Source organism: Natator depressus, chromosome 3, assembly GCF_965152275.1.
Source record: "Natator depressus isolate rNatDep1 chromosome 3, rNatDep2.hap1, whole genome shotgun sequence".
NCBI lineage: Eukaryota > Metazoa > Chordata > Testudines > Cheloniidae > Natator > Natator depressus.
In genome coordinates, this window is record NC_134236.1 from 1978326 (window position 1) to 1998932 (window position 20607).

The 20607-nt window shown below is 54.2% G+C and overlaps 1 protein-coding gene across 5 annotated transcripts in view; it reads right to left on the reverse strand.

Moving 5' to 3' along the window:
- The window catches only part of DNMT3A (DNA methyltransferase 3 alpha), a 231598-nt gene that overhangs the window by 199472 nt on the left and 11519 nt on the right, over nt 1-20607 (reverse strand). For all 5 annotated transcript variants that reach the window (XM_074947296.1, XM_074947295.1, XM_074947294.1 and 2 more), the window contains exon 2: nt 7282-7389. In XM_074947296.1, coding sequence (XP_074803397.1) covers nt 7282-7389 — 108 coding nt within the window. The remainder of the gene's footprint in view (nt 1-7281; nt 7390-20607) is intronic.

Here is a 20607-nt window from a genome sequence, read left to right on the forward strand (position 1 = left end):
GCTCAACTCTTCAAAGCATTCTAAAATCCGCACCGTTATTTGGGTTATCTTGAAATCTGGTGTCTCTCATGGGGGCACAGCGTATGGTTAGTGACCCTAACGTGGGGTCTTCTGACCAAGGGGTTCCCGAGATTCAGCCCCCTGGGAAAAAACAGCATTTAATAAAATTCACAGATTCTAAGGGGAGGAGAGAGACCCCAATCTTCTCTCACAGGCTTTATGTTCCTGTAACCACCTTGTAATAAAACTGTCAAGTGTTTGGGACACAATACAACGTCTTTCTTTCACCAGCCCTATTAGCCATTACACATGCCAAACATTTCAAAGCACAACCATTATTCCCATTCCACTGTAACAAAGTATATTTTGGGTGGTACTTCGGAATCACATAACAACCACATAGTCCCAGGGGACTGGGACTCAGGAAACTGGGCTCTATTCCCAGCTCTGCCAGTGGAATGACTTTGGCCAAGTCACTTTTATCACTCTTTTCAGAGTAACAGCCGTGTTAGTCTGTATTCGGAAAAAGAAAAGGAGTACTTGTGGCACCTTAGAGACTAACCAATTTATTTGAGCATAAGCTTTCGTGAGCTACATTGGATGCATACGATGAAGTGAGCTGTAGCTCACGAAAGCTTATGCTCAAATAAATTGGTTAGTCTCTAAGGTGCCACAAGTACTCCTTTTCTTTTTAATCACTCTGTGCCTCAGTTTCCCCATCTGTACAATGGAGATAATGTTTCCCTCCTTGAGATCTACAGATGGAAAGCACTATATAAGAGCTAGACATCATCATCATTATCTGGCAGGAGCAGTGTCTGAACTGCACACCTACATGACTACAACTGCCTAAATGACCAGATTCCTACCAATCTGTTAAAAAAAAACCAGGAAATTAAATGGCAAACACCGTTGTTAACCCAGAGTTAACTGCAACTGTCAAACATACTCACATAGCACTCTGACTCTGCAGTGCATTGACCAGGAGCTCCCGATGCTCAACCGGCCTAGCCTACTCCACAGAAAGACCAGCCCCACTGCAGTCCCTTGAGCCAGTTCACCCCCATGTGCATGATGCCATCAGCACTCTGCTTCCACTCACCATTCATTAAACCCACAAACACACTCACCTCCCACCAACTGCTGCCATTCTCCATTGTGCCCTGCTACTGACACAGCCTACTCAATGCAGCACTGACCTGAGGGATGCTGGGGCCCTCAAAGCACAATGCGCCCCTTTCCTCTGATCACTCACACAGGGGCTCACGAACACCCCCCGAGGGCCACAGCCCCCCAGATCACCTGTCACAATCACAGCTCTGCCAAGTTGCTCCAACTAATTCCTCCACCATTCAATACAGCTACACCTCATGCTGCGAATGCAGCTGCAGTGCATGCAGAGAATTCCCCATGGCTACTGCCAGCTCCAGGGGGGCAGAGTCCAGGCTGCGGGGAGGGAGGGGCAGATCTCAACTCAGTATTTCCAGTTCCTTCCGATCTTTATCTAAAATTCTGCGCTTTATGAGAAACAATTCAAGAAACTGATGCTGTATGGCTTGGCCTGATGACGACTCCCTAGGGACACAAGCACTCTCTCTACATCAGATTACAATGTACCTGCAGTCCTTGGTGGCCCGGGCAGGACCATAGCCCCACTGTGACAGATGCTGTACACGTACACAGAGAAACAGAGCCTCAACCAAAGAACTTAGAACCCAGAAAGACAAACTGCTGGCAAGGTATAAACACCAAGCAAGGGGAGCAAATTCCCTAGAGCACAGACTGCTTCAGTCTTACCTGTAATCCCCCAGCTTCACTCAACAGAGGCAGAGAAGAAGAACACAGAAACTGCCATATTAGATCAGACGAGATCATGCTGGGACCCTCTGCAACTCCAGCCAACACAGATTTCCTCTCTCCCCTTCCCCCATATTCGTGGATGCTTTGGTGTGGGAGGGGCAAGAACAGAGAAACTGCCAGAGCAGATTAGCCCACCCAGTTCATCACCCTGTCTCTGATAGCAGCCAATAACAGATGCCACAGGAGAAGGAGCAATTACAGACACGTAGCAGATACCCTGCCCATGAGGGACATTTCTTGCTAAAACCCCCACTCCCTGTGGTTGATTCAGGCCCTCAAACAAGAGGCCTCATGTGCCTTGTACATCTGGGCCTAATGTAACTGGTTATTCTCATTATCCATATAAATGTCCAATCCTTATGGGAATCTAACTAAGCTTTTGGTTCATTAATAGCCTGTGGAGGTGAGTTCCACAGGTTAATGATACACTGTGAATACATTCCCTTTTTCATTGCTAATTCTGCATCCTTTCAATTTCCCCCTCATTGTTGTATGTGGGGAAAAGGTGCATGGCAGCACCTCAGCTACCTTCTCTATACCGGTCGTCAGTCAGATGAGGGCACTGAAATATTATTCTCCCTCCTGGTCCTTATGCAGCCTCCTTGCTGGTTTGACCACCAATGCACACTAAGCTGTCCACAGCGATGCCCGGGTCTTTCCCAGAGGGAACCCAGTGAAGTGTCCGAAGCCTGGTCTGCACAAGAATTTACGTCAGAAAATCCACCCCCAGAGCGATGGAGCTAAGCCGACCTAGCTCCCAGGGTAGAGAGCACTAAGTCGACAGAATAATTCTCCCATTAACCTAGCGACAGCCTCTCGGGGAGATGGATTGTCTACGGTGATGGGAGAAGCCCTCCCGTGTGTGTAGGAAGTGTCTACGATGCCCCACTGGACCACTTTAAGTGTAGATGTGCCCTACATTCACAATCCTAGTCCTAGGACAGAGATTTGTGTTACCCGCTCTGAGAGCTAACCCTTTATCCCTACTGGTTTCTGTCTCTTAGCCAGCCAGACACTGCTCCATGACATTGCTCCCTTCTGTGGCAATCAGTCTGTAGTCAACAGCCTCTCCGGGGGGCTTTGCTAGCACCTCGCCATGCGGTACAGATCCCTCCAGGCAGCTCTGCTACTGTTCCTCTTGCCCTCTCCGCTCTGCCAGGCACCTGACCTCTCTGTGCTCAAGGGACTGCTTTGCACCCTCCAGTCCCCAATGCAGAAGTAGCAAGCCCTCAGCACTACACAGCCTGTGCCATTCATGCCTGCCCCTTCCCAGCTTGGATGGGCATGGTATGTGGTGGGATGGTGTGCGAGCACCATTCCCAAGTTGCTATTTGTCCTCCAAAGTCTTGGCTTTCATTAACAAAAGGGAAGTCTCTAGCTGTTACGGCTGCAAGGACACCTTGAAAACGTGATGTGAGCATAATTGAGGCAGTGACACCTGCCAAGTCTGTAGGCGGCAGAGGAGTGAACACCCCATTCACGTCCCTTGGCGTTACAGTAGCATCAGCTGAGTTAAATGCTAACTAGGCCACTGCTCGTCAGATGATAAACATACGGAGAGAAAGGAGCGTACCAAACCAGATTTGCCCATCCGCCTTAATGATGGTTCATTTTGGCACCATGAGTGGGTGGGCTTGGAAGATACCCTCACTTATTTTTTTCTTCAGTCAAAAAGGAGTCAAGCTCCTGGCCCCTGCACCACCGAGAGAGCATGCATGACCAGATGCGGAACATCTGCACAATCTGTTGCGAGCGGCGCCCCGTGTGGATGGAGCTTGGAAGAGAACCACCACCTTTCTTCTTCCAGTTCAACTCCAGAGCCTCAGGCCACCTAGCCCATAGCCCTTATGTCTGCTCATGCTATCTGGACCCAGCCGCTGATGTGTCACCCAGCCCATGCCACCTTGTGCTACATCCTCTCATGCCAACAGCCTGTTGGCCAAAAGAGCAAATGCAATTGTGGGAGCTATAAATGAGTAGGAGTCGAGAGGTTATTTGACCTCTCAATTTGGCACTGGGATGACCACTGCTGGAATCCTTTGTCCACGTCTGGTGCCACAGGTCAAGAAGGATGTTGATAAACTGGAGAGGGGTCAGCGAAGAGCCACGGGAATGATTAAAGAGTTAGAAAACCTGCCTTGTAGTGACAGACTCCAAGAGCTCAATGTGTTTAGTTTCGCCAAGAGCAGGTTAAGCGGTGACCTGATCAGTCTAAGAACCCACCTGAGGAAGTTTAATATTAGGCTCTTCAATCTAGCAGAGAAAGATCTAACGTGATCCAACAGCAGGGAGTTGAATCTAAACAAATAAGGCAATAATGTTTAACAGGGAGAGTAATTAACCACTGGAGCCATTTCCCCAGGGTGGTGGTGGATTCTCCATCACTGACAGTGACCCAATCAAGAAAAGATCGGCTCTAGGAATTACTGGGGGGCAGGTCTCTGACCTGTGCTATGCTGCAGGGCAGACTAGACCATTCCAATGCCGCCCACCCCCTCTCCCCTGCCGCCGGCTTTGGGATCTAAGGAACTCAGCTACTGATCACTTTGGGAAAGCTGTGCTTTAATCAGGGCAGCAGCTACAGAGATTGCAAGTGCACATGTATAAAATCGATCTCACCCTCACTCTGCTCTGCCCCAGCCTCTGTGCCCAGAGTTCCTTGGGGCAGAGACCTCTATGGGGCCTCAGGGCACTGAAAACCCCCACACCTGACTCCCCCAGGCACCCCAGATACACAACCGGCTCTCGCACCTGGCCAGAGATCCCCAGGACACAGTAACTAGCACCATTCCAAGCTGCACCTGAGATTCCCCCCGAGAATGCTCTCTCTGAGCAGGACGCTGGCGTCTTTCTGCTCCCTGCTCCTTGGGCAGCAGCTCACATACTCAACGTGCCAAGCAGAGAGACACTGGGTTACCAGGGCCGAGTCTGAAGCCCTGCCTCAGCAGAGATGGGGCCAGCCCCTGTCAGACTAAGGGAAGGTCTGAGCTCCTGCACAGGGTTCCCTAAGGACAGGGCAGAGCACTTGATCTCAGGAAGGGGCAGAGGGACAGCTGCACAAGCTGGTCTATGGGCAGGAGGAGCAGGAAGTTCACAACACCCCCACAACCTGCAAATGCCAACCCCTCCCCAGCTGGAGAGGTGAAGCATGCAGCAGCATTTGGCTCCAGGCACATACCAGATGGTTTTTAGGGGGCATCTCCTCCCAGCAGCGTGGCCTCCCACAGGGTAATTATCACCCAAGTGTCAGCAGCTGCTCCCAAAGGGCCAGGAGCTGGCCAGCATTAGATGCTGGGCAGATGGGCTGGTGTGAAAGCTACAGAAGCCAGCCAGGGCAAGTGTCCCTGCTGCAGCCCAGCTCCTCCCCAGGTCAGCCCTTTGGAGCCACCTGGCCTCCCAGGCCCTGTGGAGGATTGCAGCTCTTAGACCCACTCCAGCTGCTTCTCTGCCCAGGCGATACAAGGGCTGCTCAAGCTAGCAGCTTCCTGGTTTCTGGGAAGGGGGGAGCGGTGGCAGGCAGCGACCTGCGAGTTCTCGCCTGCCTGCCCTGGTGTGACACAGCCCAAATCTGTGACCCGCAGGGCACAGCACAAAGCTGCTGGAGAGTGGCACAGGCTGCAACAGGCCCAGCTTTGCAAGGCAGACGGGCTCCCAGGCCCATTCCAGGACAGCGGGGGGGAGAGGGGGGCACTTGCCACTGAGGGGACAGTGTCTTGTGCCTTGTGTTTGCATCTGTCATCTCTGCACAAGGTTCGAACAGCGTCTTAAAAACATGCCCCCAGCCAGGGTGATCGTGGTATTTGGGTGGGTGGGGTTGGCGACTGGCCCGGCGGGCTCCCGAAAAGCCGAGCTGTACATCACGCTGCATGAGCATGCATGAGCTCCCCAACAGAGGGCACTGCTGGGACCCCGCCGCACACTGGCCCCAGTAAGTGGCTGCTGGGAAGAAGTTTCTGCTTCCAGCAACCTTCTAAATGGAGGCTCTGGCTTGGGGAGGCTTTTTAAATGGAAGTGGGGGCGGGGCAGGAACGGGGAGCTCTGGGGCAGGCACCAGGAATGAAGAGCGTGGGACACTGGCACCAGCAGCATAACAGGAAGGTTTCTCGGGGAGGGAATCCACAGCCGCTATGTAAACTGAGAAATCGAACATGCCTTGTTACTGCAGCTGCTATAGCCAACCCTGGAGACCACCGGAGTGTCCTGGGTACCGCTTGGACCCCACAGTGGGCTGGCAGCCTGTGCGCTCCAAAGCAGAGGCAGAGGGGTCACCTCTCTTTGTTAGGGGAGGCAGGGAAAGGCGAAGCACCTACAGAGGGCGCAAGAGAGCACCCTGCACTGGCCGGGCTAGACGACCAGGAACCGAGGTGTCCGGGTGCTAGTCTCTGGCCTGCCACTGGCTCTCCTCTTGGCCTTGGGCAAGTCACAACAGCTCTGTGCCTCAGTTTCCACCTGTGTAACAGAGCAGTAGAGGGACTGACCCGCCCCCATGCTACAGAGGGGAAAGGAGCTATGGCCAGGTATTGCTGGGCGTGTCAGCGGCAGCTGGGAGAGGTCTCCAGCATCTCCGCAGAGCAGGCCAGAGAGATGGGGTGAAACCCGCACCTTCATTTCAGCAGCTTCTTGCCCGCTGGCTATTGGCGTCTCCGTCTGGCTCGTCCCCCGTCGCTGTGCCTTCCCAGAGGGATCCGCAAGCCTCCTGGCGCTAGCACAGCCCCAGGTAGGGCAGGGACCCCGTGGGAAGGCTGTCTGGGGCACTGCTCTGGTGCATTTACACAGCAACCCATCTACTCGGCCCCCCCGACTTTCCCTGAGCGAGAACCCCCTTGGCAGATCACTAGGAGCCCAAAGGACACACCTGACCATCACAGAACAGAGCAGGGCACGGGCACTTTCATCCCCTCAGTGGAGGTGCGGCTTAAGTCCCACCCAAGCGGCCTAGCCCCACTGAATGCTGGGAAAGGTAGTCTGCAGAGATGCCACCTCTCCACGGAAACTGTGAGCTGCAATGCCGAACCAGGTCGGGCACTCCTACCTTAGCCTCCCCGCCAGCTCCTTCCCGCAGCATCTCTGCTCCTGCACGGCTCTCCTGACTCCCTTCCTCCAAACCAGACGGTGACGGAATCCTATGCAAGTGGCACGTTCCTTCCTGTAGGGCATGGGCTCCAAGGTTCCCTTTCTCACTCTTCACAGCATCCAAGGAAGCCCTGCCCTTGAGCTGCTGTAGCGCATGGAGAGCAAAGCTCCACATGACATGCCACAAGCCCAAGACATACACGAGCCACACTCCCACAAGCCGTGCCCACGAGCCAGGCTCTCTCCTCCGGTTCAGCGCCCTCAGTCCACCGCCCCTCTCTCCAGCACTGTCAGCCCAGACAGCGCCCCGTGGCAGGACTCTGAGCCGCCTCGCATTCTCAGACTCACCAGGACGTGTTTGCGCTTCCTGCCAGGCCGCCCTGCTTTCCTCGTGGCTGTCCCTGGTTCCTGCTTCTCGTCCTTGCTCCGGTTCTCCTCCAGCTCCTCTTCCCTCTGCTAGGCGAAGAGAGAGTGCACAGTCAGTGCAGTAGGTCACAGCAGGGGCCAGACAGCTGCTCCCTCAACTCCAGCATATTTTACATTTCTACACGGCCTGTCATCCCAAAGCGCGGCCTGCGCTACAGACAGGGCACCCCTGGGGTGGAAAGCAGCATACAGCAGACCTGGCGTGACCTGGCGTGTTAGGTCAGGAAGGGTCCTGGCACAGGAGGACGAGATTTCCACCCTTTGGATATCGGCTCAGAGTGCCCAGGTTGACAGCCCAGCCCCATGTCTCCTTGTGCTGCATTGGGGGCACCGTGCCTCCTTCTGAGCCCCCAGCCCCCCTTCCCGCAGTCAGGGCCGTCCTCAGGCATACGCAGCATACGCAGCTGCGTAGGGCACCATGAAATCTGGGGCACCAAATTGTCCAAATTTCATGGCACCCTAGGCAGCTGCGTGCTGCATAAGCGGCAGCACCAGCCCCGGCGACCAGCCCTATCCCTCGACCGGCCCCCCCGTGGGCTGCACCCACTGCAAGTGGCAGGGCCGTCCCTAGGGGGTGTGGGGCCCTGGACAACTCCCTCCGCCCCACCTCTTACCTTTCCCCCCTGCTCCTCCCCCGCCCCCATTCCACCTCTTCCCCCAGCAACCCTGCACTCACCGGCAGCGGTGGAAAGTGGAGCAACCTGGCCCCATCCCGCTCCACTCCGCCAGCTCCCAGCCGCGACACTCCGCTTCCCACTGCCGGTGAGTGAGGGGAGGTTGGGGAAAGGATGCCCCCCACACTCATCAGTGGCGGGAAGCGGAGCAACACAGCCCCAGCCACGTAGCTCGGGGGGAAGGGGGGTTGGGGAAAGGTCCCCCCCACACTCACCGGTGCGGGAAGCGGAGTGTCGTGGCTGGGAGCTGGCGGAGTAGAGTGGGTTGGAGCTGGGCTGCTCCGCTTCCCGCCGCTGCCGGTGAGTGGGGGATCCCTTCTCCCAAGCCCCCTCTCCCAAGCGATACAGCTGGGGTCAGGGTGAGGGAAGCGGAGCGGGCTGCTCCCAGCCCCCCGCTAATCCCCCGGGCCACTCTGGGCCTGTGGGGCCCCCAAAAGTGCCCCCCCATAGCTCCTGCCTCCCAGACCCCAGGGGTGGGGAGGCCTGGGGGGCTCTGTAGGGCACCCAAATGGCTAGAGACGGCCCTGCCTGCAGTACCCGAGCTGACGGGCCAGTGCGACTGGAACCAGCCCTGCCTTGCTTGTGTAATCTGACTAGTTCCCAGCCCAAGGGTTTGAGGTGGATGGGTTCAAAGGGAGGGGTCAGCTCTCTCTGGGGTTTGGCTTGCTGAGGCCCAGGCCCTGCTAGGGAGGAGACAGCGGGAGGCTGTCCTGGTGCCAGCAGGGGACAGCCTGCTCCGGGGCCTGGGCGCCATTTAGAAAACAATACGAACGGATCGAGGCCAGCCACGGGGAGGCGTGTCTGTGCTCATGCATATGGGCGCACAACGCACCTACGCAGCCTGTTTAACACCCCCCATCCAGCACGGCGAGGGGGCCCGGGGGTCTACACACAGGGAGAGGGGGGCTAACGCCGCACACGTGGAGACCCTCCTCCGGCCAGCACAGCTAATGACACTGCAGTGAGGGAGAGGAGAGGACAGACAGGCCAAGGAGTCCTGACCCCACCTCTCTGCACCAAGCACTGGCCCGATACGTGCTCTCGAATGGGCCCTGCAGCCCAGCTCTGCAGAGCTGTAGGGATTCCTGGTGCTGAGCAGTGGGAGCCCAGCACAGAGCCCAGGGGGCTGCTCAGAGAAACGGGTCTGAGAGAGGGCCAGGAATGACCCCTTCCCTGGGGATCCTCCCACTCTCAAAGCTCCGTCTCCTCCGCAGCCCCCTGCAATGGCTGAGGGGTGCAGCTTCGTCTCCTCCCCTCCAGGACCTGGACGCTGGCACAGGCAGCCCCGTGCCCCAGTCCCAGCGAGCTGATGAGACGCTCGCACTTGGCATGGGTGGAGGAATGTGAACATGTCCCGAGGAGAGGAACCTGCGTCACGTTCCCAGAGCAGCGGCTCATGTTCCCTGGGGGAGGCCCCGGCCCCGCTGCCAATCCAGTCACACCGGGCGCAAGCCGCCCTGCCTACGGGCTGTCGGGAATGGATTCAGTACAGGCTGCGGCAGGGCCAGCTTCCCGGAACTGGGCTGGCTCTTCAGCCGTCAGCCTCTCTGCAGAGCCTGCCAGCCAGGGGCAAGGTGCTGGGCTAGGGTGTGCTGCTATACAGACCTTCTGGTCCCTCCCAGCAGGCCTGGCTGGCTCCATTTCCCACAGCCCAGCCAAGGCCAGGATCGGCCCCATCAGGTAGCCCCGAGCAAGGGGCAGCACAGGGTGGGATGAGAGGGCAGCCCCCAAGTCGTTCTCTAGCACCTCCTTGGTGGCTGTGTGCCATGGGCAGTGACAGGCCATTCAGACTGCAGCCAGCCATGTGCCTGAGGGTCACCCGAGGAGAGGAAAACAAACCAGCTCCCGGTGGCAGGGATGCATTTCACTTGAGCCTCTAAGATCGCAGTCCCAGCCAAGGCAGGAAGAGGCCAGCAGAAGGGGAGAAGTGGAAGGAAAAGGTGGGGGGGCGGGCACTTGAATAGGGAGAGGCCAGGGTTGGGGAGGGGATGCGAGCTGGCAGCTCCCGAGATCCAGCTGTGCCTCAACAGCTCCCAGTCTCCTGACGGCTCAGGCACAAGCCCGAGCCACATTCCTGTCCCACCTGAACACTACAGGGCTGCCACCAGCTGCCTGGGTAGCTCAGAGCCCGATAAGCAGAGAACCACTGCGGAGCTCCAAGAGCAGGGGTACCAACCAGCCAGGGCTGTGCTCATCTGTAACCCTGACCTGCAGCCCCCCACTCTCCAGCCCTGGAGTCCTCCCCCTCACAGTGCAACCGATGCCCCACGCACGCTCTACAAGCAAGCCAAGAGCGGTTCCTCCATACCCCAGCCTACAGGCCCTGTGTGTTCCAGCTGGGAGGGTTCCCCCCGGGGGGGACAAGGACACTGCGCATGTGCCCTGCTGCACTCCCCCAGGCTCTGGAGTGGATGTAATTTGGGGGATTGGCTGGGGGCCTTTCCTTCTGGAGGCGGTGTGACGAAGTGGGACTGTTCTTAATGTTTCCTCTGAATGGTGTGGGGGTGCCTCACTTTCCCCTATGCAGTTCTTGAGTATCTAGGGGGTGGGATAAGGGTGTATGATCGTTGCAGAGCCCTAGAGGGCAGGTGTGTGCAGGGGTCTGGACACAGAGAATGGCCGACACCCTATTTCCTGGCAACTGATGGCCTGGGCCCCTCCCCCCTGCAAGGTGAGAGCTAAAGGATTGGCCCGGGAAAGGAACAAAGCCCAGAGGAGGAGGGGCTGGAGGGAGTTTCAGTTTGGGGCTGGCTGGAGACATGGAGTGAAGGGCAGACGTGGTTGTCTGGCTCACTGGCCCCCAAAATGGACCCAGCTGAGGGGTCCTGTTCTCTGTACCTACAAGCTCTGTGTTAGACCATGTTCCTGTCGTCTAATAAACCTCTGTTTTACTGGCTGGCTGAGAGGCACGTCTGACTGCGGAGTTGGGGGGCAGGACCCTCTGGCTTCCCCAGGAGCCCCGCCTGAGCAGACTCGCTGGGGGAAGCGCACGGAGGGGCAGAGGAGGCTGAATGCTCCGAGGTCAGACCCAGGAAGGTGGAAGCTGTGTGAGCTGTGTGTCCTGCAGACAGGCTGCTCACAGAAAGGAGACTTCCCCAAAGTCCTGCCTGGCTTCATGGGGAGCAGTTCCAGAGCATCGCCCGGGGACTCCATGACAGGCAGTAACCCCGAGCCCTAGGGGTGGCTGCAGGGTGAAGGGCTTGCCCACTATTGCTGCAGTCCGGGAAGCACACGCTCGTGGAACAGCTCCTCCTGCGGCTGCTCCTTGTGCTTGCTTCCTCTGGGGGCACCCTCTGTGAGTCTCCCACCTCTGCGGCCTGCTCTCAGAGCAGGGGCCTCGCCCCTGCGCCAAGGTGGTTCTCCTGGCCCCACTAGCTGTCCTGATGAAGTTCTGAAACAAGGAGCACATAGCCCAACTGCCATTCCCATGCCCACACCAGCTGTACCCTGGGCAAGAGTGGCCAGGCACACGCCGATTCACATGGTATGGCCAGAAGGGACCATTCGGATCATCTAATCTGATGCCCTGCAGAACGCAGGCCAGAGAACCTCCCGTTGCTGGAGTCTCCCATCGGGGTCGATGTCGGAGTTGGTTTGCTTCAGTGCAACGGAAGCCAACAAGGGATCTGCAGATGCGTCCACATGCTGGGCAGATACAGGCACCGGTTTTGCCACAGCTGCTTGCTTCGCTCACATGCCTCTTTGGCTTTTTCTGTTCGGCTGTTCTCAGTGGCTTTAACTGCAGCTTGGGGCCTGTCGCCACCCTGACGTGTTCACAGCAGCCACTTCCCAAGCTGTGCCAGCTGTCAGCTGAGCTTTGAGAGTGTCCTTATATCATTTCCATGGGTCTCCCAGAGTACGTGCTCCCACTTTCATCTGTCCAGAAAACGCGGCTTTGGGGAACTGCTTGTCACCCAAAGCTGCTCCTGTAAGATTAAGGACTCAAAGCTAGCCATGCAGCACCAGTCCAGGACTCGGATGGTGGGTGTCCTGTGCGACCACCTGATGTCAGAGATGAGACGCAGACCGCGCATGTGAAAACGCTCTAGTTGCTTCAAGTTTCTGCTATCGAGCATCCATGTCTCACAGCCATAGCGAAGAGTCCTTAGCTGAGCTACACGGAGTGAAGGAAGGCCTCTCGCACTCCACAGGTGGCAACAAAGTCAACCCTAAGCAGCCCTGGCTTTCAAAACGTACTGCGGGATTTCACCGCTGATCACAGCATTATTAGGTAAAGCGCTGCCAAGATAGCTACATTGCTATACCGCATTAAGCAGCGTGCCCTCAGCTGTGATTTCGGGGGCAGACTCCATTTTTCCTGGTGCAGGCTGGTAAAGCGATTCGGTTTTCTTGAGGCTCACGGAGAGTCCGAATCGCTTTGCTGATCTAGAAAAGCACTAGATAGGATGCTGCATGTCTTCGACAGTACGTACTGTGTACGTTCAGTCATCAGTGAGGAGGAACTGCCTGATGGGCAGGTCCATCACTTTAGTGTGAGCCCGGAGACACAGGAGATTGGAGATGCTGCCAACTGTGCACAATTGCATGTAAATACCCTGGTCACGCACACAGAGCTGCTTAATGCCACTCATGACAAAGAAAGGCTCTGATAAAGCACAATTTTCCAGCACTCTACCCAGCATGCCAACACAGCACGAGTGCACCATGGTGATGAATCTGTGCAGGCAGACAACTTTATACAAGATCCAGTGAAGACCCATGAATTAACAGTGCTGAAGGCCTTCGTCAGGTCTAGAAACACCATACAGAGATCACTGTTTTGTGCCCAGCACTTTTCCTGTACTTGGTGAGCAGCAAAAATCATATCCACTGTTCCACATCCCACACGAAAGCCACAACCGATGTTATCAGTGACGATGGAGAGTCTATTGAGCAAGACATGCCAAAATCTTCCCAGCAATGGAAAGAAGCAAGATACCAATGGCTGTGGCAGACTGCTCCGTCATCTTTGCATATGACCAACCTGATTGCCTTCTATGATGAGATAATTGGCTCTGTGGATATGGGGAAAGCGGTGGACGTGATATACTTTGACTTTAACAAAGCTTTTCATACACTCTCCCACAGTATTTTTGCCAGCAAGTTAAAGAAGTATGGATTGGATGAATGGACTATAAGATGGATAGAAAGCTGGCTAGATCACCAGGCTCAACGGGTAGTGATCAATGGCTCCATGTCCAGTTAGCAGCCGGTATCAAGCAGAGTGCCCCAAGGGTCGGTCCTGGGGCTGGTTTTGTTGAACATTTTCATTAATGATCTGGATGATGGGATGAATTGCACCCTCAGCAAGTTCGCGGATGACACTAAGCTACAGGGAGAGGAAGATACGCTGGAGGGTAGGGATAGGGTCCAGAGGGACCTAGACAAATTGGAGGATTGAGCCAAAATAAATCTGATGAGGTTCAACAAGGACAAGTGCAGAGTCCTGTATTTAGGACGGAAGAATCCCATGGACTGCTTACAGGCTGTCAACTGACTGGCTAAGCAGCAGTTCTGCAGAAAAGAACCTGGAGATTACAGTGGACAAGAAGCTGGATATGAGTCAACAGTGTGCCCTTGTTGCCAAAAAAGCTAATGGCACATTGGGCTGCATTAGTAGGAGCACTGCCAGCAGATCAAGGGAAGTGATTATGACCCTATATTCAACACTAGTGAGGCCACATCTGGAGTACTGCGTCCAGTTTTGGGCCCCCCACCACAGAAAGGATGTGGACAATTGGAGAGAGTCCAGTGGAGGGCAACGAAAATGATTAGGGGACTGGGGTACATGACTTATGAGGAGAGGCTGAGGAAACAGGGGTTATTTAGTGAGTCTGCAGAAGAGAAGAGTGAGGGGGAATTTGATAGCAGCCTTCAACTACCTGAAGGGGGGTTCCAAAGAGGATGGAGCTCGGCTGTTCTCAGTAGTGGCAGATGACAGAACAAGGAGCAATGGTCTCAAGTTGCAGTGAGGGAGGTCTAGGTGGGATATTAGGAAAAACTATTTCACTAGGAGGGTGGTGAAGCGCTGGAATGGGTTACCTAGGGAGGTGGTAGAATCTCCATCCTTAACGGTTTTTAAGGCCCGCCTTGGCAACGCCCTGTTTGCGATGATTTAGTTGGGATCGGTCCTGCTTTGAGCAGGGGATTGGACTAGATGACCTCCTGAGGTCTCTTCCAACCCTGACCTTCTAGGATATATAACTAAACTATAACTATACATATAGCGGCATCCTCGAAATCTTGAGGCATGGTCTCCTGTTCCCAGATGACACTGAAGAGCCAAGTGAGCATTCAAGACATATATTATAACTGTGACGCTGGCATACCAGGTGGCAGGTCACGCCCAGGTTCCCATGCCTCCACTGAACACTGACAGATCCCTAGCTGGGACCAGTCTGGCTCAGCTGTGTGTTAGCATTGTTTGTTTTTTGTTTATTGTTTACATTTCATGGAATGCTTGTAAATTGCTACCTGCCTTAGTCTCACTTCTGTCATCTGTATCCCATATTATAAGGCACCATTTAAGGGTTTGCATTGTGAGCCTTTGCAACTGCGTACATCACCAGACAGGAGGGAGACCTTAACTAGCGTCAAGTGCTGATCTCCAACAGAAGGTGTTGCACGTCCTGGCCAACAAGGGAGGCCCATCCAAACAAACTATTGTGGAACATTAAAGAGGACAAAACACTTTGTTGTTTGCTCCCCCCACCCGCCGCAAAGATGAGCCATGTCCGTGAAGTCCTCCCATCAGCTGAGTTTTCAGCTCCAAGTACAAGTGGGGAAGGGAACAAAACCCCTCAGCAATGAGATACAGTTCCTTCTTGTTGCTTGGGTTGTGGGGGGCAAGAATTACTAGGCATGAGCAAAAGATCCCCTGTGCTTAGCCTGGGTTACCCTAAAGGACATATAGGGCTTGCTTATTATAGAAGCTTCTGTTACTGTTTGAAACTTAAGCTTGGAACTCATTTATGTGTATGCATGTTTACCCACTTTCACCGTGTAAATAACTCTCGCTTCCTTTTCCTACATAACAAATCTGTGCATAGTTTATTATAGGATTGGCTACCAGTTGCCTGTGCTGTGAGATCTATAGTGCAACTAACCTGGGGTGAGTGACTGGTCCTTTGGGACTGGGAGTAACCTGGTTATTTGCTGCGATCCTTAGTGTAAGGGACAAGCTATCACAAAGACAGGCTCACCGAGGTGGCAGGACAGACTGGAGTACCCGAAGGGACTATCTGGGACTCCATGGTAAGGCTGCTGTAGCACCTGAGGAGTTCCCACTTGATAAATTGGTTGGTGAAATCTAAGTACAGAACTCACAACCAATGTGGGCTTTGAGCCCTAGTTCTTAACAATCTGTCCTGAGGTTGATACTCTTGAGCCACTTCGGGACAGTTTGACAACCACCACCATGTGTACAGACTTCTGGGGGGGTATTGCATCTAAGCCAAGTGCGTTTCCTTGTGATAACTGTTTGATAGCAGCTGCTGTCTCGATACTACTTGGCAGTCTGGCGAGTCCTTCGTGTACGGGGAACTGTGCTATACCGTGAATAGCAGCTTCTGAAATTGCAGATGGAGGATTGAGTAGACCGTTAAAGTGTTCAGCCCAGCGATCGCTGATAGCTTTCCTGTCTGTGTGGAGCATCCTGACCCTGGGCTATGGATGGGAATGCTACCACAAGACATGGAACCAAAACCCATTTGCAATTGATCATAAAGGCATTTAAGGTCTTTCTAGTCTGCAGCCTGCTGGCCGTTTTCTGATGTGTGCTTCCACCAGTCATCTTCCACTGTACGCAGCTCAGACAGGGTAGATTGCTGAAAGCTGTGATAGGCACCTCTCTTAGTGGTCAAAGTCATGTCAGATAACCATGCTTTATGTACTGCATGTAGCCAGTCAAGTACGTGCATGGCCTCTGAGCCAGTAAGCCAATCTGGATGTTTCCTGGTGCTAACGCCTAGCGCATCACTGGCAGAAATGAGGGGTATATCGCGACGCTGATTCTGCTCAGCATGAAGAACTGGACTGTTTGATGATGGAATTTTGCGGGGATTTGCAGGGAGGAGATAACGGAGTTCCCTAGCTCATGGTTTTCTGTCACGTTAGATCGCAATTCCTACAGAGGACAGCTTGCTTACTTACCAGATTAGCTGTTATGGGTCACCAGTGTCAGATGTTTGGCTGTGTGTGGGTGTTTTTCCTGTGTGCTGTCCCAGCTCTGCGCAGATAGCTGGCACAGCAGACCTCAAGCAAACTGTTCAATGACCACAAGATTCGTTAAGGTACGAAGGCGCCAGGCCAGGTTTATTGTCAATGGAGCGCGGTAATAGCACCTGGCAGACTCTACAAGGAGACTAAGACATATATACCCGTGACAAGGGACAGAGCTCAGTGAATGGCGGGACTTTCCTTTCCCCCCTCGGCTGGACAAAGACACTCCTTCTGAGATACATCTTTATACCCTAACACAAACGAGTTACGTACTGCCTCTAACATAGTTAGTTACTGCCCCCGATGTAGCTAGATATCACCCATCACCTTGTACATGTTGGTTCAATCAAAACATATCTATTACGTACTATCATCGTGACCTTATCCTTTAGAATGGGTCAATGTGTTCCTGTTATCCTTGGGGAATGTTAATGTGTATTTCTGCAATATCAGCCCAGTTCTTGCCAGATTGTGTGAGCAGGTCCTGCCTCATATCAGGCCTCTAATACAAGGGCTTATGCTCAGGCTCTCTTCCTATCACCTTCCCCATTTAATCCATGGTTGGGACTATTTGCCAATAGCTAGCCATGGTAGGTGAGCACCAAGGCATAGCCACATGCCAGTGGGTTTGCACTCTGCAACTCTGGGACCCATGCTGCTCCAAGATCCCTCACATTTAGCCTGAAACCACACGGTGCAGTCAGTTTCCAGCTGGTGCCATGAGGAGGCACTGCAAGAGTCTTGACCATGGAGAGGCTGCATACCAGTTAGAAGGACTTAAGTACTGTCCTCTGCATTCCTTGTGCTAAAGCTAGCTGGAGGCTGGGTATGGAGCAAGAAGCAGAAGACAATCACCCTACACTGCACACGGCACTAGACACATCACACTATCCTGGGCCAAAGCACCACCATCTTATTTACAGACTTCAAGAGATGAGGATCCATCACACCTGTAGGAAGTTGTTCCAATGGTTAATTATGTTAAAATGTGTGCCTTCCTGCTTGTCAGAATGTGTCTAGCTTCAGCTTCCCGCCACTGGACTTTATTATGCCTTTTGCTATTAGACTAAAAAGCCATCTGCTGTCAGAAATCTTCCCCGTGTAGGTACCTGTAGACTGGGATCAAATCATCTCTTAACTTTCCCTTTGATAACCTAAATACATTGAGCTTCTTAAATCTCTTGCTGTAAGGCAGGTTTTCCAGATTTTGAATCGTTCTCTTCGCTCTTTTCTGAACCCTTTCCAATTTTTCAACACCCTTTTTGCATTGACACAGTATTCCTGAAATGATCGCACTAATGCAATGTCCAGAGGGGATACTATTCCTATTGGCTAATCCACTGCGTATGCATCCAAGGTTTGCATTCATCCTCTTAGCATCAGCAATGCACTGGGAGTTCACGCTCAGTTGGTTATCGCCCATGACTCCCAAAGTACTTTTCTGTATCCGATGAAGTGAGCTGTAGCTCACGAAAGCTTATGCTCAAATAAATTGGTTAGTCTCTAAGGTGCCACAAGTACTTCTTTTCTTTTTGCGAATACAGACTAACACGGCTGTTAGTCTGAAACCTTTCAGCGTCACTGTTCTCTGGTATATATGGGATGCACCACACCATGCCTGCTCATGCATCAGTGTTCACGACCCATCTCCCTGAACCTGGGGGCTCTGGTACAGGTGCTGCAAGTTTCACTGAAGTTTCCCTTCCTTCTCAGCTGCCCATCTGGCCCTCTCTTCCCACTCAGGGTCCCACCACAAAACTGGCTGCAGAACCTCTCTTCTCCTCTGGTCCCTGGACCAAAGCTGGCTGTTTTGCCTCATCTATACTGAGACTTTGAGGGTGTTCGTCTTCAAGCAGATGCAGACGTGTATTCCGAGTAGGTGCGTGGATGCACTGGAGCCTGTTGCCTAGCAGTACCCACAGAGGACGGCGCTCATGCCTGTAGCCCCACCCCAACCCCCCTCGTTCCTTCTCATCTCCCGGCAGCTGGAGTCGGAGCTCTATGCGGTTGTTGCTTTATTTCTTAGCCTAGTTTTTATTGTACACAGTTACCAGCTACTTAACAGTTACCATGTATAGATAGTGGTGATGCTCCCCGGCGATGCCCTCACTGGGGGCCAAGCACTGCCCTTTACATGGAGTGGCAGTTCCTACCACCGACCCCCACGCGTGGCGTTTGCTCTGCCTCGGCGAAGCCCACCTTAAGGAGTGCTGTGCGATCTGCAGATCCTTCAAGCAGAGGACCCAGATGGCATGGGACCTTTGCCTTAAGCAGCCCCTGCTTGAACAAGCCATGAGGCCAGACCCAGTACCTAGGCCTGCCTCGGGACACAAATCACCCTCCGGCTCGCAGAGTGCTGCTGCGTCCCGTTCTGGGGCAGGGGCCTCTCTGAAGAGGCGCAGGAGTTGTTCTCTGTCGTCGGCGCTAAAGAAGAGGCCGCGTAAGACAAATCAGGAGCACTTGAGGTCCCAGGGCAACTCTTCCACGGTGCAGGCTCCAGTACCCAGGATGGCACTGGTGCCATCATGTCACGGGGTCCCCGGGCAATGCTCTGGAACTGCTCCCTACGAAGCCAGTCAGGACTCTGGGGAAGTCTCCTCTCTGTGAGCAGCCTGTCTGCAGGGCAAGAAGCTCACATGGCTTCCACCTTCCTGGATCTAACCTCGGAGCATTCAGCCTCCTCTGCCCCTCCGTGTGCTTCCCTCAGCGAGTCCGCCCAGGCGAGGTCCTGGGGAAGCCAGAGGGTCCTGCCCCCCAACTCCGCAGTCAGACGTGATTCTCAGCCAGCCAGTAAAACAGAGGTTTATTAGATGACAGGAACACGGTTTAAAACAGAGCTTGTAGGTACAGAGAACCGGACCCCTCAGCTGGGTCCATTTTGGGGGGCAGTGAGCCAGACAACCACGGCTGCCCTTCACTCCATGTCCCCAGCCAGCCCCAAACTGACTCACCCTCCTCCTCTGGGCTTTGTCCCTTTCCCGGGCCAGAAGGTCACCTGATCCCTTTGTTCTCCAACCCTTTAGCTATCACCTTGCAGTGGGGAAGGGCCCAGGCCATCCGTTGCAAGGAGACAGAGTGTCGGCCATTTATGTACACTGGCCCTTTGCTCTGCAACAATTACACCCTCTTATCCCAACACTTAGAGACTTAAGAAATGCATAGGGGAAAGTGAGGCACCCCTACAATATTCAGAGGAAACATTAAGAACAGTCCCACTTCGTCACACATCACCCTCCAGAAGAACATCCATGAAGTCATGGGCATTCTCAAACCTTCTGTCCCTGGAAGAGTGGCCTTCCGGATTAACGAGGTGCTCCTTGAGCCAGCAAGTGCTCTTTGATGTTACCAAGGCCAGCGTACCCCAGTGGCCAAGCACTTGGAGAAGTGCTATTTTGTGCTGGTACAGAGATAAGAGGGTTTTATACCCATCCAGCACCAAACTCACTGGTGGTCATGGCAGTGAACAACAAGGCCTGGCAGGGCAGGTTCAAGTCCACCCCCAAAGACAGAGACTCTAAGCACCTGGGCCTTCTGGGCAGGAAGATATACACCTCATTGTCACTACAGATGAGGATCGCAAGTCACCTACTTGGAATACATGTCCGCATCTACTCGAAAAAGGAACGGTTACTTTCTGTAACTGGTTTCTCAAGATGTGATGCAGATGCACATTCCATGACCCAGCCTCTGCATCAGAGTCTCCCCCTGCACATTTGGTGTGAAGGAACTGAGGGGGGGGGTGGGGGGTGTGACGAAGTGGGACTGTTCTTAATGTTTCCTCTGAATAGTGTGGGGGTGCCTCAGTTTCCCCTATGCCGTTCTTAAGTCTCTAGGGGGTGGGGTAAGGGTGTGTGATCATTGCAGAGCCCTAGAGGGCAGGTGTGTGCAGGGATCTGGACACAGAGAATGGCCGACACCTGTTTCCTGGCAACTGATGGCCTGGGCCCTTCCCCCCTGCAAGGTGGGAGCTAAAGGGTTGGAGAACAAAGGAATCAGGTGCCCTCCTGGCCCGGGAAAGGGACAAAGCCCAGAGGAGGAGGGGCTGGGGGGAGTTTCAGTTTGGGGCTGGCTGGGACATGGAGTGAAGGGCAGACAGGGTTGTCTGGCTCACTGCCCCTCCCAAAATGGACCCAGCTGAGGAGTCCCGTTCTCTGCACCTACAAGCTCTGTGTTAGACCATGTTCCTGTCGTCTAATAAACCCCTGTTTTACTGGCTGGCTGAGAGTCACGTCTGGCTGCGAAGTTGGGGGGCAGGACCCTCTGGCTTCCCCAGGAGCCCCCCCTGAGCGGACTCGCTGTGGGAAGCGCATGGAGGGGCAGAGGAGGCTGAATGCTCTGAGGTCAGACCCAGGAA